The sequence below is a fragment of the Pleurodeles waltl genome, chromosome 4_1 (genome assembly GCF_031143425.1).
Source record: "Pleurodeles waltl isolate 20211129_DDA chromosome 4_1, aPleWal1.hap1.20221129, whole genome shotgun sequence".
Taxonomy (NCBI): domain Eukaryota; kingdom Metazoa; phylum Chordata; class Amphibia; order Caudata; family Salamandridae; genus Pleurodeles; species Pleurodeles waltl.
The window spans coordinates 604,636,817-604,652,685 of NC_090442.1; the positions used below are offsets into that span (position 1 = coordinate 604,636,817).

The 15,869-nt window shown below is 46.4% G+C and overlaps 1 protein-coding gene across 1 annotated transcript in view; it reads left to right on the top strand.

The window, feature by feature from the left end:
- Nucleotides 1-1,900: 1,900 nt before the first annotated feature.
- Nucleotides 1,901-15,869, top strand: part of SYCP3 (synaptonemal complex protein 3) — a 280,848-nt gene continuing 266,879 nt past the window's right edge. The window contains exons 1-2 of the mRNA XM_069227535.1: nucleotides 1,901-1,927; nucleotides 7,714-7,912. Coding sequence (XP_069083636.1) covers nucleotides 1,901-1,927; nucleotides 7,714-7,912 — 226 coding nt within the window. The remainder of the gene's footprint in view (nucleotides 1,928-7,713; nucleotides 7,913-15,869) is intronic.

A 15,869-nucleotide genomic window follows, 5' to 3' on the forward strand; every position in this document is an offset into this window, starting at 1 on the left:
GCCCATGTGTTTATGCACATTGGCCCACGAACAATGGAAGGTAGCCAATATGTGCCGGACTTTTGAGCTATGTATATATTGTTCATGTTGTAATATATTTTATTTATATATTTCATATTTCACTTAACTTCAAATATGCTATAATATACTTCAATTTTAATGATCATTTTATTTTGTCTTTGCATTATTCCGGGGGGTTTGGAGGGTGTCACTCTGACTTGTTGCTCTGCATTGGTGTGTAGGGATTTGGTGGGGGTGGGGGGGTGTTTGTGTCGCGTATGTGTGTGCCCGTAACCTTTTCTCCTCCCCCCTCCCCTGTGTCGTAGGTGCAGTACTCACCGTTGTCGTCTGCGCCGGCGTTCGTGCTCCTGGTAGAGGAGCAGGTAGACAATAGCTGGTAGGATGTTTAATTCGGGTTCCATGCAGTCCAGATTCCTCGTGGAGTGTATAGAGGTGAGCGTTTTCCCGTTCGTAGTCTGTTTCCGCCGTGTTTTTATCGGCGGGCTCCCGCCCCGGAAAAGATGGCGGATTGGTGAGTTGTGATAGGGTGGGCGGTACATTGTCTGCCGCCTGCCTGTTGGCGGTGACCGCCGCCCTGTTTGTTTGTCCCGCCGTGGCGGTCGGAGTGTTAAAGTGGCGGTCTGTGTTGGCGGTTCCCGCCAGGGTCAGAATTCCATTTTTTTTACCACCTGCCTGTTGGCGGGTTGGCCGCCGCTTTAACACCGACCACCAGGGTTGGAATGACCACCAAAGTCCTCTCTGATGAAGATCATTCATGCTGGCGTTCCAGAGCAGAATCTAGACATGCCATTTACTAGTGAAATATTATGTGGCAGGCACGCCAGAGAGGTGTTACAAAGTATCAAAACAGACACAGATATTGCCAGGTTACCTTTTGGGGTTCCAGAGGCAGGGGCCAGCCCTGTTATGAAGCCATCTCCCACTCGTACCATTACCAGCCCTGCCAGCCTAAGGAACAACCTTTGTCCAACTCTATTCTTAACAGTAGTACAGTGCTCCAACATCAGCAGACTATCTGTAGCAGATATTATGCTGAAGAGGTGGTAATCAGCCAGAATTTTTGGCCACTGATAGGCAACATTCACTCCATGCAGATACCCTCAATACCATCATCATACCATGCCCATAGGGGAAGAATCTCTGCCTGCCTTCATGAGTGGATTTCTATAACTAGACATGAGTGGAGCCCGAGATGGCGCAGTATGGACATACACTAGCATTCACTCAGACACTTCCCGCAACCTCCAATGCCACTAGGCAAGATGGTGCATTAATTTCTGTGCCTCCCAAATACTAGTGAAGTGGCAGCTTTACCTCAATATTTCTCCTGATTAGGAAGAAATCTAGGAATTTGAGGCTAGTCCTAGATCTACATCAGCTAAACAACTATCTCAAAAAAGCAACCATTGTGCGTGTGTCTCTCTGCAGGCGATCCTACAGCTCCTCATAGAAGGCTAGTTCATGACATGCTTATATCTTCAGGATACCTATTTCCATATTCCCATCCCTCCCAAGTATGACAAATACCTAAAATTGATTGTGGCCAGTTCAAAGTACTTCCTTTTCGTCTCAAGACCATCCCAAGAACTTTTACCAAATGTATGGTTCCAGAAGTATTCTATCTCAGAAAACACTGTCACCAGATTTTCCCTTACCTGGATGACTGGCAGATAAAGGACACATTGTTCAGTTCTGCCAATTTGCCCACAGACATGCTTACAGATCTTCTACAGATTAGGCCTGTCTCTCAAATCAGAGTAGTCATCAGTTATACCAATTTCTGGGCACCATTCTGGATATCAACAAATAGAAAGCGTTTACTTCACAGAAACACGTTCTGCGGGTACATGACCTAGCCATACAAGTTTGTAAGAAACAAATGGCGTCAGCTCTAGAGGGGCACCAGGTGAGGCCTGAGGGAATTCTAGGGTCGCGAGTGGCAGATTTTGATTCTTGTGTCAGAGATGCAATTGAAGTAGTGGCCTCGCTGAGGGAAGTCAAATATCAAGACTGGGAAAAACAGTCTCTGTCCCATGGTACACCGAAGAGCTTAAGGTACCCCAGACGTCATTTAGAAGACAGGAAAGAAAATGGAAACTTGACCTTGGACCACTAGAAAGTACAAAGCTCAGGGAACTACTGGGACTATATAAAAGCATGATTAAACAGGCTAAATCATGCTATCACTCACAGAATAATCAGAAGTGCATGTAATGCCCGAAAGAACTGTTCAAAGTAGTAAAGGCCCTAGCCGCCCCAACTCCTTGTCAGGAATTAGAAAACTTGGATACGTTTTGTGATAGTGTAGCAGATTTCTTCAAAGATAAGATTTTAAAGAGTTCTCAGCTCCTCATCCAGCTCTAGGGGAACAGGACACTGGTCCCAATGGCGAAGTGGTTTGTGGCCCAATCTTGGAAAAGTTTGCACCTTTAGTTACTGACAAAATCAAGTACCTTTTATCCAGGATTTATTTGGGGTCCCCAAATGACCCCTGCACCCCCAGAGTTCTGCAAATGGTCAGCGATTCCATTGCTGAGCCTTTAGAGATGATGTATGCAGAAGTATTGGAATTAGGAGTGTTTCCTGCCACTTGGAAAGGGACTGTCATTATGCCTATTAAAAAACAGGAGGAGATTGAGGAGACCTAAAAAATTCACACCCAATTGCTCCCCTGCCTATGCTGGCAAACATTTTAGAAAAGCACATCAACCAAGAACTTGCACGATTGTCTGGATATCTCCAAACACGGATACTGGAAAAATCACAGGACGGAGTCCACACTGATTGCTACTACAGATACTATTAGAAAACAGGTAGATAAGGGAGGTGGTGCTATTCTAATCCTGCTGGATGTGTCAGTGGCATGTGACACTATTTCCCCCCAGATATTGACACACTGCCTATATCAGGCAGGTTTGAGGGGCTCTGCTCTAACAATTCTGGAGACATTTCTCAGAGACAGAACTTTGTCAGTCAAGTGCGGGAACTTTAGTTCAGCTCCTTTCCAGCTCCCCTGCGGAGTTCCCCAGGGGTCCTCTTTGAGCCCTACCCTTTTTTAATCTGTATGTTGCCCCCTTAGCTGATTTGGTTCTATCTTTTGACTTCCAGGTGTCCTCATATGCTAGTGACACCCAAATAATGATTTTCTTTCACAACAAGGTTCACATTACAGCCGACAGGTTTCAAACCTGTATGAGAGAGGTCAATAAGTGGATGCGCCAACATTGGCTAAAAATAAATGGGGACAAAACCGATTTTATTATTTTTGGTGCAAATACCTCTATTTGGAATACAAACTGCTGGCCTGAGACATGTGTGACTTTACACATACCTACACTCACAGTTAAGAACCTCGGGGTTATTTGTGACTCAGCTTTAGCTTTTGATGCCCAGTTAAATAGAGTCACCAACACCTATTCATGGCTGATCAGAATTCTGAGGAAGGTCCTCCCATTTATCCCACAGAGCTTAGAGTGACGGTGGTTCTGGTCCTCATTGTGTCCAGACTGGACTATTGTAACACCCTCTAGCTCATTATTAATCAAATATTCCTGAATAAGTTGCAACTTGTCCAGAATTCAGCCGCCCCACTGGTGCTTGGGTTATCCAAGTTTACATCATCCAAGGAGGGCATGAGGGAGCTGCTCTGGCTTCAAATTAGGAAACAAATCATTTTCAAGGCGCTATGTTTGGCTCACAAGGCCCTTCATTCTCAAGGCTCAGGATATTTACAAACGGCAATCAAGTGGTACATTCCCAGTCGCCCATTAAGATCATCAGATCTCAAGATGGCATGAAACTTTAGGAGCGAAAGAGTAAAATGGGGAGACGGGGCTTTCTCAATAGCAGCTGTTGTTATGGAATTCTCTCCCATTCAAAATTAGAGGTATTTCATCCCTGCCTCCATTCTGCAAGCAACTAAAGACTTTATTGTTTTCACTCTAGATCTTTGCATTTTTATCAATTTCTTCTTACTAGCTCAGCCCTTTGATACCACTGGTCGGACTGCACTTTATAAGAAACTCAACAATACAAAACAATAATTATCACTGTTGCTACAAAATTAAACAACACCACACTCTCTAGAGGGAGTGGTGTTTTCTGTGCTTTCCCCTCATTGGTTGATGTTTGGGTCTTTTCCAGTGATGTGATTATGCTACTAAAGTGACAATGTATAGAGTCCTTTAGACTTTGTTTAGCTGTGTGCTGCTTTCTAAAGTTACCATCAGCTCCTCAGCTTGATAATGGAGAATGATTCAAATATGTTAATCATATTTGGATAACTGTAGTTACAGAAGTTTCCTAATACACTGATTTATTAATGAGTCACATTGTTACCACATATTTCCCTCAAATATTTGGCAGGTTTTTGCTGGTGGAATATATTATTGGAGAATTACAGGAGGCATGTTAATTACTGGATGCAGTAAATACTCCACCAAAGGTTAAATACCCCATGCAATATTTGCAGCGCAACTCTGAATTGCAGTCTCTGTGCAAGCAGTAGCTTGTTGAGGGATTGGAATTTACCCCATACTTGTAATCAGGACCTTAGACATATTCTAGTTACTAAGGTGCTAATTCAGTAGTTCATCTGACCTGATCCTTTCTAGTGTCTGGTCCTTCTGTTTCTTTTTAATTTGAAAATGTTTTTAGTGGATTAGGACAGAGTTCTCAGAACATTTTAAGTGTGTTGGCACCTCAATTGCACCCCTGTTGACCCTTCCTATTTTAAACAATAACTTCTAGCTCAAGTCACTCCCTGTTTTTATAGAAAAAAATCTGGGGCCAATGTCTGAGCTGTATGCTGGTCAATCTGTTGTTTTCTTGATCGTGAAGTCTATTTTACATTATTTAAACAATCTGATATTACCCTTCATAAATAATCCCTGTAAAATTCAACATTCACTATGGGTGACCATGCGTAGACAGTGTAAAATCTGATGAATAAGGGTTGTTGGAAATGGTCCTCTTAGCAGGGTCACCCCTAAACGTTTTGCCTTTTTGCCTCCACGTTTTGCTGAATTCGGTTTTGTTGGCCTTAGGACTTTGTGGACTTTACCACTGCTAACCAGTTGTAAAGTGCTTATGCTCTCCTCCTAAAACATAGTTTTAGTAGTATATGCCTAATTGGCATATTTTATTTACTTATAAGGTGCTAGTAGAGTGTTCATGTGCCCAGGGCCTGTAAATTAAATGCTACTAGTGGGCATATTGCACTGATTGTGACACTCACTTAAGGAGCACTTTGAAACATGTTCCAGACCTGCCATTGCAGCCTGAATGTAGTGTTACACTGCCATGTCAACTTCGCATTTAAAACCCCTTGCCAAATCTTAAACTACTCTTTCATTGCATATAAGTCACCCCTACAGCGGGCCCTAGGTAGCCTATAGGGTAAAGTGCTGTGTAAGTAAAAGGCAGGACATACTTTTAAGTTTTAAATGTCCTGGTAGTGAAAAACTCTCAAATTTGTTTTTTACTACTAGACCTACTGCTGTCATAGGATAACATTGTGGATTCCTTATTACATTTAATAAGCTGTAATTCCTAATCGAGAAAGGATGGATCAGTCATGTTTGATAGCTATGGAATTATAATGATAAATCCTCTTTAATGGTAAAGTTTATTATTACAATTTTGAAAATGCCACTTTTAGAAATTTGGCATTTTCCTGCTCTTAGCCCTGTGTGCCTGCAGCCTGTTTCCAAAACCTGTCTTGGGTGGGTGGCAGCTGGGCTTTGTGTATTCCCTCTTGACAGCCACACACAAAGGGATCTTAGCTGTGACTGATGGGCCATCCACATCATGATAGGCCATCCTGTGCAGGATGGGAGGGAGTAGATAGACACAGCTGCACACTTACACCGGAATATGCTGTGTCCTGTCCCTAAACAAAGGACTACTTAACCCCCTGTAGTGAGTCTGGAGTCATGGCAACAAGGGATACCTCTGTGTACTTCAAAGCCCTTCTTTGAAGTCTCCTCCAGTTCAAAGGCTTCACTGGGTATAAGAACTGGACTTCTGACCATACCAAATCTGTACATGTCTGGACCTGTGGCTACTCTGCCAAGAAGAAGGACTACTATGCTGCTACAAGACTGCCACTCTGCTGGAGTGTTGCTCTGGAAGAACTGCTTTCTTGCAGTGTTGACCTGATGCCTGCTGCCCTCCCTGCCTGGGTGAGAAGGACTGAAACCACATGACTTGAACCCAACACCCAGAGTGATTCCAAGGACCAACTAACTATTCTCCTGTTTCTTGAAATATCAAGGACATAAAAGACTTCCAACCAGTAGCAGCTTCTCCATTATGGCAGAGGAGCGTCGCCCCACTGGCTGAGAGCCAGCAAATGAATTCAAGCATGAAAAATAAAATTATACTAAAACAATTTATTATCATTTTATTTTTCATCCTGAAGGCAGCCAGCTGAGCTGAGGGACTGGCGGGCCATCTACTCTGACGACCGATGCTGCACCAGCGAGGAGGAGTAATGGGTGCTGCTAAGTGTGCATGTTGGTTTGGCCGGATGCCTTAGGATGGCCAAACTGACATTTACACTTAACAGCCTCCAAACCAAGGTGTATTGCACAGCCCCTTGGAGAACAGGCACAGGCTCCCTGTCCGAGTGGAAAACCAGCCTCGTCAGGCCAAAGCCAGCGCTTCTTTCATGCAGGGTAATAGTATTACCAGCTTAAAAGAAGCTTCTGGACTGGCCTAGCGGAGTCTGGGATCCTGTGCAGTGCACCCATGGGCTGCTGAGAGTCGGAACAGGAGGAGAAGAGCACCAAAGCAGCGGCCGGCAGCAGGTAAGTATTCTTTATTGTCCCCGCACTGCCCCATAATTGTAATTGTATGTTCTGGGGCTAATTCCGAGTTGTAAATTGCTGACTGACTCATTCCCGTGTAACGTAAAACCAGAACATACAGTACTTAGTGTAACGCGTATTATGTAATGTTACGGGTAACTAATTTGAGCAATCCACACTCGCTGCTTTCAAAACACACCGTCCGAAATACAAACATTGAATATAAAGGGAAATCACAACAGTTAGTTATGAGAAACTTCTGTCAGACTGTGACAATGAATGCTTCTGAGGAAAGGGACACAAATTAAGAGCAAGCTAAACATTTTAATGGAAAGTTAATGGAGAAGGTAAACGGAATAGATATGAAATGCCTTCTCCATTTCAAAAAAGTGTCTCACTCCGTTTCTTCCCCGCAGCCTGCGTGGTGGGCTCAGCGGCAGCACCGATAACAAGGTGCTGACTAACTAGAACACTAAACAATGCAATATGCCAAGCACTCCGATATGCTCTATTAGTCCCCTTCCCCGCGAGGAGGGATGCATTTCATATAAATAGACCGCATTGTTTCACCCCTCTATGCACTAAAAGAGTCTCTCTTCCAAAGAGCCACATGTCTAATTTCCGAACGTTGTGTTGTTTCAAATTGATTTTGATGCTCACCTGTGATTTCATTGGGAGAGGTGTGAAAAAGGAAATATACAATCCAAACAAGATCAGCAATCAGGACCAAATAGGGAGCTCTCGTCATGCTCCGCGACTGAAACCACTGACGGTGTCTTGAGGACATCTAGGATGGTGCGCAGCTGTGTGAGCGGCGCACAGCTGCCTCCCCTCATAGGAGTGATTTGACTGGGGAAACAGCTGGGAACCGGCTAACTTCTAGCATGTGAGGGTAACATCCAGGCAGCAAGAGCACTACAACAATGCTACCGCAACATCACCTCCGCACTTCTTCGCTCAGCCTCACCTCATCAGCAGAGCAAGTCGGGTGTTCTGGCAGTCTGGTGCTGCCTCACTGGCAGGGTGGTGTTTAATCTTGCTAGGATCAAACCACGAGACAAGGCAGCGGCACCTGGTATTTGGTGAGTCAGTAACTCCTTCTTTTAAGGCACAACGAGTAAACCACTGCAGCTGCTTCCTGTTGTTGTTTTTAGAACCAATAATACGTCAGCAGAGAATTCAAAATGCGGCCCTACCTCCACCCTAAGAAACAGTGCATCTCTTGTCCTCCATACAAGTGGATGAGGCAGATAAAAGGTGCATTTTCGCAACAGAAACGCTTTTTCAGATTTTGGGCGAACTTAAAACAATGAAAGTTTCACAGGACGAGGCGAATCGGAAGACAGAACTATAGTTAAGCCTGATCAACAATAATATACAGCAACTCCACACGTGCATTACTGAGGTTGTAAACAGCATGTTTCAGATTTGGAGAGCGGTGGTACTGTGCTGGATACTTTTCAGTTGCTAAGCTTCAAGCCAAACTCTCTGACCTACAGATCGGAATTGATGACGCCAAATACAGATCACACCACTCAAACCTGAGGCTCACAGGGGTTCCAGAAGGCTGTGAAAATGGGCAGACAACAGCTAACTTAATCACACATGTCATACTCAAGCACATGGGCGTAGGAAGTGTGGGGGACGCGGGGGATATGTCCCCCCCAGATTTTGGAGTGGGGGGACACGGGGGACACGGGTGGGGGGGACGAGGGGACAGAAGAATTTTCCTTTCTGTAATTCGCAGGGCCATTAGCGCAAGAAAGCGCTACCTATACTGGCCCTGCACTTGACCTGTGACCTGGCTCCAGGACACTTGTCCTCTGCCCTTTTGTTGTGCTGCAGCACACAAGGGATTCTTTCTCACCTTGCTGCCACAGCTGCCTGCAGTCTGCACTTCTGAGAACAAAGGAAGACGAGAGAGGCCCTTTGTTGATTGCTGTCTGCATCCCGTCCCTCCTGAGCCCTACCCTTCCTGTCCCTTGAAGATGAACCCTGAAGACAGCAGCAAGATTTGAGAAAGTAAGGAGGTTTGAGTAATTAAACTATTGCTAAGTAACTCCCTTTCTTTTTAAATACAGTGCTGTGTTGCAGAGTATCTCCCTTTCTAAAAACAGTATTGTTGAGTTACTGTGAGATATGAGCAGGGCAGGCTTTAGCGCGCTAGTGGCAACCTGTGCGACAATGTTTGGTAGGGCCCCCCTTTCTGTCGCCTCTCTCTCACTCTCTTCTCTCCTCTGTCTCCAGCTTGCCTGTCCCAGTGCCAATTATTGTCCCCTAAGTTGACATCCTGCCCCCCCCCCAACATTTCGGTCCCCTGTCTCTCCCTCAGCCTTCCTGGTATTTCTGAAAGCCCGCTCTGAAGGGCAAGGGTTGTCTGTAAATCTCATTTCCTGCCAATGGCCTGTGGATGCGAAGCCAGCACTGTGGCAGCTCACAGGCTTTACAGGACTTCACAGGCTGTGGTCAAACAGAGCCTGACACTGCTGGATAGACAGCGGAGAGACCAGCACACAGCATGGGTCCCAGGAAGAACCAGATGGACAGGGCTAGGTAAGGCAGCTAGGGCGATGCAACTGGTGCTGCCGCACTGGGTGCTGACTTAGGATGGGGGTGCTATGTTTGCAAGTATATTGTGACTTTAAAAGCACCTGCTGGAATGTTCCTTGTTCTTTTGACTGTGTTCACTGGGATCCTGCTAACCAGGACCCCCGTGCTCTCTCCCATTAAATTTGGTTGCTTGGACCACACACACCCCACACGTGGCATACTGGTGCCCCTTATAAGTCCCTAGTATATGGTACCCAGGTACCCAGGGCATTGGGGGATCAGGGGTTTCAGCAGCATTTATTATGTATTATGCCACCCATAGGAGCCCATGTAAACTGTGTCTGCAGGCCTGCCATTGCAGCCTACGTGAAAAGGTGTATGCACCCTTTCACTTCAGGTCACTGCACCAGGTCACAGTAAGTCGCCCTTATGGTAGGCCCTCCTAGCCCAGAGGGCAGGGTGCAAGTACCTGTGTGTGAGGGCACCTCTGCAGGAGCAGAGGTGCCCCCACGAACTCCAGCTCCATTTTCCTGGACCTCGTGAGTGCGGGGACGCCATTTTAGGCTTGTACTGGACATAGGTCACTACCTATGTCCAGCTACATAATGGTAACTCCGAACCTGGGCATGTTTGGTAACAAACATGTCAGAATCATACCCCAATACTATTGTCAGTATTGATTGTATGATTCCATGCACTTTGGGGGCTCCTTAGAGGATCCCCAGAATTGCTCCTACCAGCTTTATGTGGTTTTCCGGACAGCCCACACTGCTGCCACCCCTCAGACAGATTTCTGCCCTCCTTCTGCTGCTTGAGCAGCTCATGCCCAGGAAGGCAGAACAAAGGATTTCCTTTGGAAGAGGGAGGCAACACCCTCTCCGTTACAAGGCTTGGGAGGGGTAGCCTCGCCAAGCTACTAGTATGGTTTATGCAAGGAGGGAACCAAATGTGCCCTTCAGAGCAGTCTATACCAATTCAGGGACCTCAGCACCTACTCTGGCGTGAAACTGGACAATGGAAATGGCATAACCACTCCCCTGTCCATCACCACCCCACGGGTGGTGCCCAGAGCTCCTCCAGGTGGCCACTTGATTCTTCCATCTTGAATCCAAGGTTGGCAGAGGCCTCTGTGAGAATCTGAGTGGCCAGGTCAGGGAGGTGAAATGTCAGCCCCCTCCTAGGTGGTCACTCTGCTAGGTGACCAATCCCCCTTTCTGGGCTATTTAGGGTTTCCCTCTTGGGTGGGTCCTCAGATTTGACGTGCAAGATTCCAGCAGGACTCCTCTGCAATGTTTACTTTGACTTCTGGCCACTGGAACCGCAACTGGACTTCACAGGAACCTACAATCTGCAGCTCCAGCGACGACTTCGCCACGCAACATTGTTTCTCCGACTCCTTCCAGCAACTGCAACATTTGCCCAGCTGTGCTTCCTATGAGGGCAGCAAGTCTTCAGTCTGCATGAGAAGAAAGAAGGAAAATTCCTTGGAGTGAAGGAGTCACTTACCTGCATCTGCAGGCACCAACTGCAACAACAACCGGCTGCGTGGATCTCCTCTCCTCCTGAGCTGTGTGGATCCTGCATCAGGGGTGGTAGTCTGGAGTGGTCTCCTTGGTCCTCTCTACCAGCTGCCCAACTTTGGAGTAGGTAGGTCCTTGCCTTCCCATGCAGGACAGTACCCCCATGCACAGCGTCTCTTGCAGCTACCAAGGCTTGTTGTTACCTCCTCCAAGGGATCTTCAGGCTCCATGTGGCCTCAGCCCCCGGCACTCTTCTCTGTGAAGCACAGCCCTCAACGTGCTTCGCCTGCGAAGTGGGACCTCTCTTCAGGTGTGCTGTGGGCCTCTCTGCTGCCCCTGGGCTCCTTGCCTGTAGGTCTTCTGTGGGGGCTGCCTCTCCTCCTCCAGACTCTCTGCCTTGCTGATGGTCACCTGGGACTCCCCTCCATGGGTTGAGTCCCCTGGACCTTGTTGGTCCCCGGCGGCTCCACTTTTCTCCTACTGCGACATTTGCTTTTGCCAAGGCTTGTTGGTGGGTTTTCCATACCACAAACTGACTGCAATTCTTCATCTGGCGTGGGACGTCGACTGCCTCACCTAGGAACTCTTCATCTGCTCCAGTGCTGCATTGCTGACCATCTTCGTCTCCCCGTCGACCAACTCCTGCATCCACAGATGGGTGGGTAGTGGCTCCTGCCACTACCGGACCATCCTAAGTAAACTGGACTTGGTGCCCTTCTTTTCCAGGTCTTACTCTTCCAGGATCCACCTCTGGTTTCTTGCAGTCTTGTCTGCGTTTTGCAATATCCTTCTCTGAAGTTCTTTTGGTGGGTCAGGGAAAAAACAGTAACTCACCTATTTTCTCCTGGTCGCTGGGGGGCACTCTGGTACTTACCTTTGGGGTTTCCTAGTTCCTCCAGCTCCCCTCTACCAATTCCCCTTCCTTGGGTGGGGACCCGGCTTTCGCATTTCACTTTCTTAGTATATGGTCTGGTCCCCTCTAGGCCTTCAGTATTGCCTATTGCTTTTCACTGTTTTCTATTGCTTTTTATGCCAATTTGTGATTGCTGCTGTACATATCATAGTGTGTTACTTACGTCCTATTGGAGTATTGCCTATCTAGTGTTTTAGTGTTTGTGTTACTGTAATAAGGAACCTTTATTTTCGTAACACATGTTTCTTTCATGTGTTTAAGTGCTGTGTGACTACAGTGGTATTGCATGATCTTTGCATGTGTCCTAAATAAGTCTTGGCTGCTCATCCACAGCTACCTCTAGAGAGCCTGGCTTCTAGACACTGCCTACACTTCACTAATAAGGGGATACCTGAACCTGGTATAAGGTGATAATACCATAGGTACTCACCACACACCAGGCCAGCTTCCTACATCAGAGAGCTCCTTTTTTTGTCCCCTGCAATTTATAAATGAAAACTGAATATAGAACAGTGAGCAATGAACTCATCAAAGAGCTACATGCAAACATCAAGGTATAGATTAGAGTGTTATGATTTCCCCCCACTTTTTGATTAACTTAATGTTGCAAAACAAGTTGATTTGAGCGCAAATCAGTTCTTATTATTAAAGAGAGCCCCCAACCATGGTGTTATGTTTTAAATTCTGAGTTTGCGCTTCTCCAGATAAAGCTCTCTGAAACTATACCTGTTACCAGTATGGATGACCTATGACACCTACACCTTGTAGTCCTGTCTTATGTATCATTTCATATACAATGATTTACACATATATGATGATTGTCTCTGTGTAATGTCTGTGTGATGTAAAATGCTTTGACACCCTAGACTGGTATGGGGGATGAATGATGGAACAACACATGGGTATATCGTGCATGCCTTAACATCGCGGTCTCAACAATGACCGTGTCTTTACTATGCATGCCTTTACAACAAATTTCGTTGTAAAAGCATGTTTGGTAAAGGAACATGCGTGGTAAATTCTCCCTACCCTGCCCCCTTACACCTGATACCATACTCCACCCCTCCAAGCACTTAAAACTGCCCCTGCCCTGAGCCCTAAACCCCCCTGCCCTGAGCCCTAAAAGTAGCCCTGCCCTAAAAACTACCCCGAACCCCACCCTGAACCCTTAAACCTACCCTGAACTGCTCTAAAAACTACCTTGATGCCCCTGCCCCCACCATGAACCCTAAAACCTACCCGCTCTGTCCTAAATACTACATGACCCCCACCCTGTTCCCTAAAACCTACCCCACACTGTCCTAAAACTACTTGAACTCCATGCACTCCTCCTGACCCCTAAAACCTACCCCACCCTGTCCTAAAAACTACCCCGACCCTACCCTGCCCTAAAAATAACCCCAACCTCCCACTCTAAGCCCAGCCACAGCCCTACTTACCTCTCTCTCCTCTGCTTCTTCCTGTTCCACCCGGACAGCTAGACCGCTCTCTATGCTGTAACCACGCATATGTGTGGTAAAGGCATGCGGCTAGACCCATATTTGTGGTAATGGCAGCGTGGTCAATGCATTGCATGGCATTGGTTGCGTTGTAAGGGATATTTCCCGGTATGAGTGGTGCTATAAAACGAATGAAATGCATCTGAGAGAGTGGTGATGGATAGTAGTGAGGGAATCCGTGGCAGAGGTGGTCACTGGGGGGCACCAACAAACAATGTCGCACAGGGCGCCACCAGCACTAAGGCCGGCCCTATCAGACAGCACAGCAGTTCACAGGAACGCGGCAGCACAGAGACTGCCACTTGACAGTCAGACAAGGACCTAGCAGCAATCATAGGCCTTACTCGCCTTCATAGACAGGCGATGGCCCAGAGACTGACACAGCCTGACTAGTAAGAAAGCTCCCAACAAGCAGCACAGTGCATGGCAGGCAGCACAGGAATCGACAGGAAGCACTGCACCCAGCAGGCAGTACAGGCCTCTCAGGACTTCACACAGGCGAACAGCATCACAGAGCCTGTCGCTGCCTTACAGGCAGCAAAGGGCCCAGCAGACAGGGAATTGCAGGCCGCACAGACAGGACTCGACTGGAAGCGACCGCCTTCCCCATCTCACCCACCACGGCAACCCTTCTGGGTGCAAACTTTGTGCAGGGGGCCCACCTCAAGGTTGTCCTTGTCCCCCCCAGAAATTTAGTGTCTCCTACGCCCCTGCTCAAGCACATCTATCTGGAAGCAGCAGTTTGAAAAATAGATCTTATTACCTTGCGCTATCATTGAGTCCCTGCGGCTAAGCCTCCTAATGCCAAATACCCACAGGCGATACTGCTTAACTTTGGAGGTTATCATATGGTTATTAAAGCTAAACTTAATCAGATTCCAGGGGATTTCTCCTTTAAAATCTTTTCTGATATGTCTGCTCTCTCAGCTCGGCGTGAATTCAAAGGACCGATCAATGATTTTCAAAACTGGCAATGTGCAACAATCAAGGTTGAAAGCTCTCTTTAAGGGACAGTCGCATTTGATTTAGCAGTCATGCGGATAGGAGGGGAGGGCAGGAAGATGGGCAGACGGGAGGCTACGATCATAAGCTATCCAGTTCACAGCATATTTCATTGTAAAGATGCCCTTAGTTGCCTGAGGTGGTATTTTGTGCTATAACAAGGCACTGTTTTAGGGGTTGGTGGGGGTAAGTTTAGCTGGGGTATAGTTAGGGAAAAGGCACATAGTAGGGGAAAGGTGGGTGTTGTGCCACTGTTTGGGAGGGAGCCTATGACGGGTTGGGCTCCAGAGTTGCCAGGTCTGGTGGGGGGTAAGCTGGGTAGGCAATGAGTTGTGGGGGGCATGGTTGAGGTGTTTGGTTTGGGGAAAAATTGAAAAAAAAACACCAGGCTATACAAAGCAGTATATATATATATTAAACCGTGTCCTACAGTAAGTTGAAATTTGGTTCATGTAATGTGAATGGCCTGAATAATAGATTAAAATGTCAGGGCATACTAGCGTGGCTCAGATCCTGGGTGGCCGATGTGATTTTTTTTTGCAAGAGACACACCTAAAGGAAAAGGGATGCCAACCATGTATACCAGCATATATCCAACACTTGTACTTTGCTTCCTTTCAGGCTTACAATGGGGGTATTAATATTGATTGTGTGCACAGCCTAATTTGAAGTACTCAGTGTTGTGTATGATCCAACGGCTAGTTGGTTCTGGGTTAGAGCCGCATTTAGTAATCAAATTTATAATCTTATAAATTATTATGGGCCCATCAAGGAATCACCCTCCTCTTTACAAGAACTCCATTCCCTACTTCAATAGGCGACCGGTTATCTGATAATAGGGGGGACTTTAATTTAATTCAGAACATGGTCCTTGACACATCACATCTGAATAAACATCAGAATAAACCTAAATCAATCCATGCTCTACATTTATTGATTCGAGATTATGCCCTGATAGATCCCTGGCAAGCGAATCATAAATCAGCTCGTCAATACACGTCATTCCAAGTGCTATGTTACTGCCTCACTTATTGACATTTTTTAAATATCCCACACACGTCCGTGGGCCAATGCTACTATATCAACTAATGTCTTTTTTGACCACTCACTAATTACTTTGGAAGTAGATTTGGCAACATCACCTTCCCAAAGACGGAGACGGAGATGGAGTTTCAATAAAGTGTTACTCAAAGATGAGTGCTGGTTCAAACAGATGAGAGGCAGCTCAGAGGTATTTTAAAACCGTAATCTCGGTACTGCCTCAGTTTTTTCGGTATGGGAAGCCCTAAAAGCATTTTTAAAAGGCAGGCTATTTCCTTTCACCCCACACAAAGAGAGGGGGAAAACCCAGTGCTCTAAACTGTAAAATAGATTAGATGCGGCAATAGTAGCGCATGCACTGACTCGAACAAAAATACACAGAGTTAATTCAAGCTAAAAGTAACGGTGAAGCCTTTTTTACATCTAAAGAAATAGTGAGTCATAGGTTTTATCTTCAGAAAAGATATGAGGAAAGCAAATTCATTGGCAAATATTTAGCCTGGCTAACCAAACA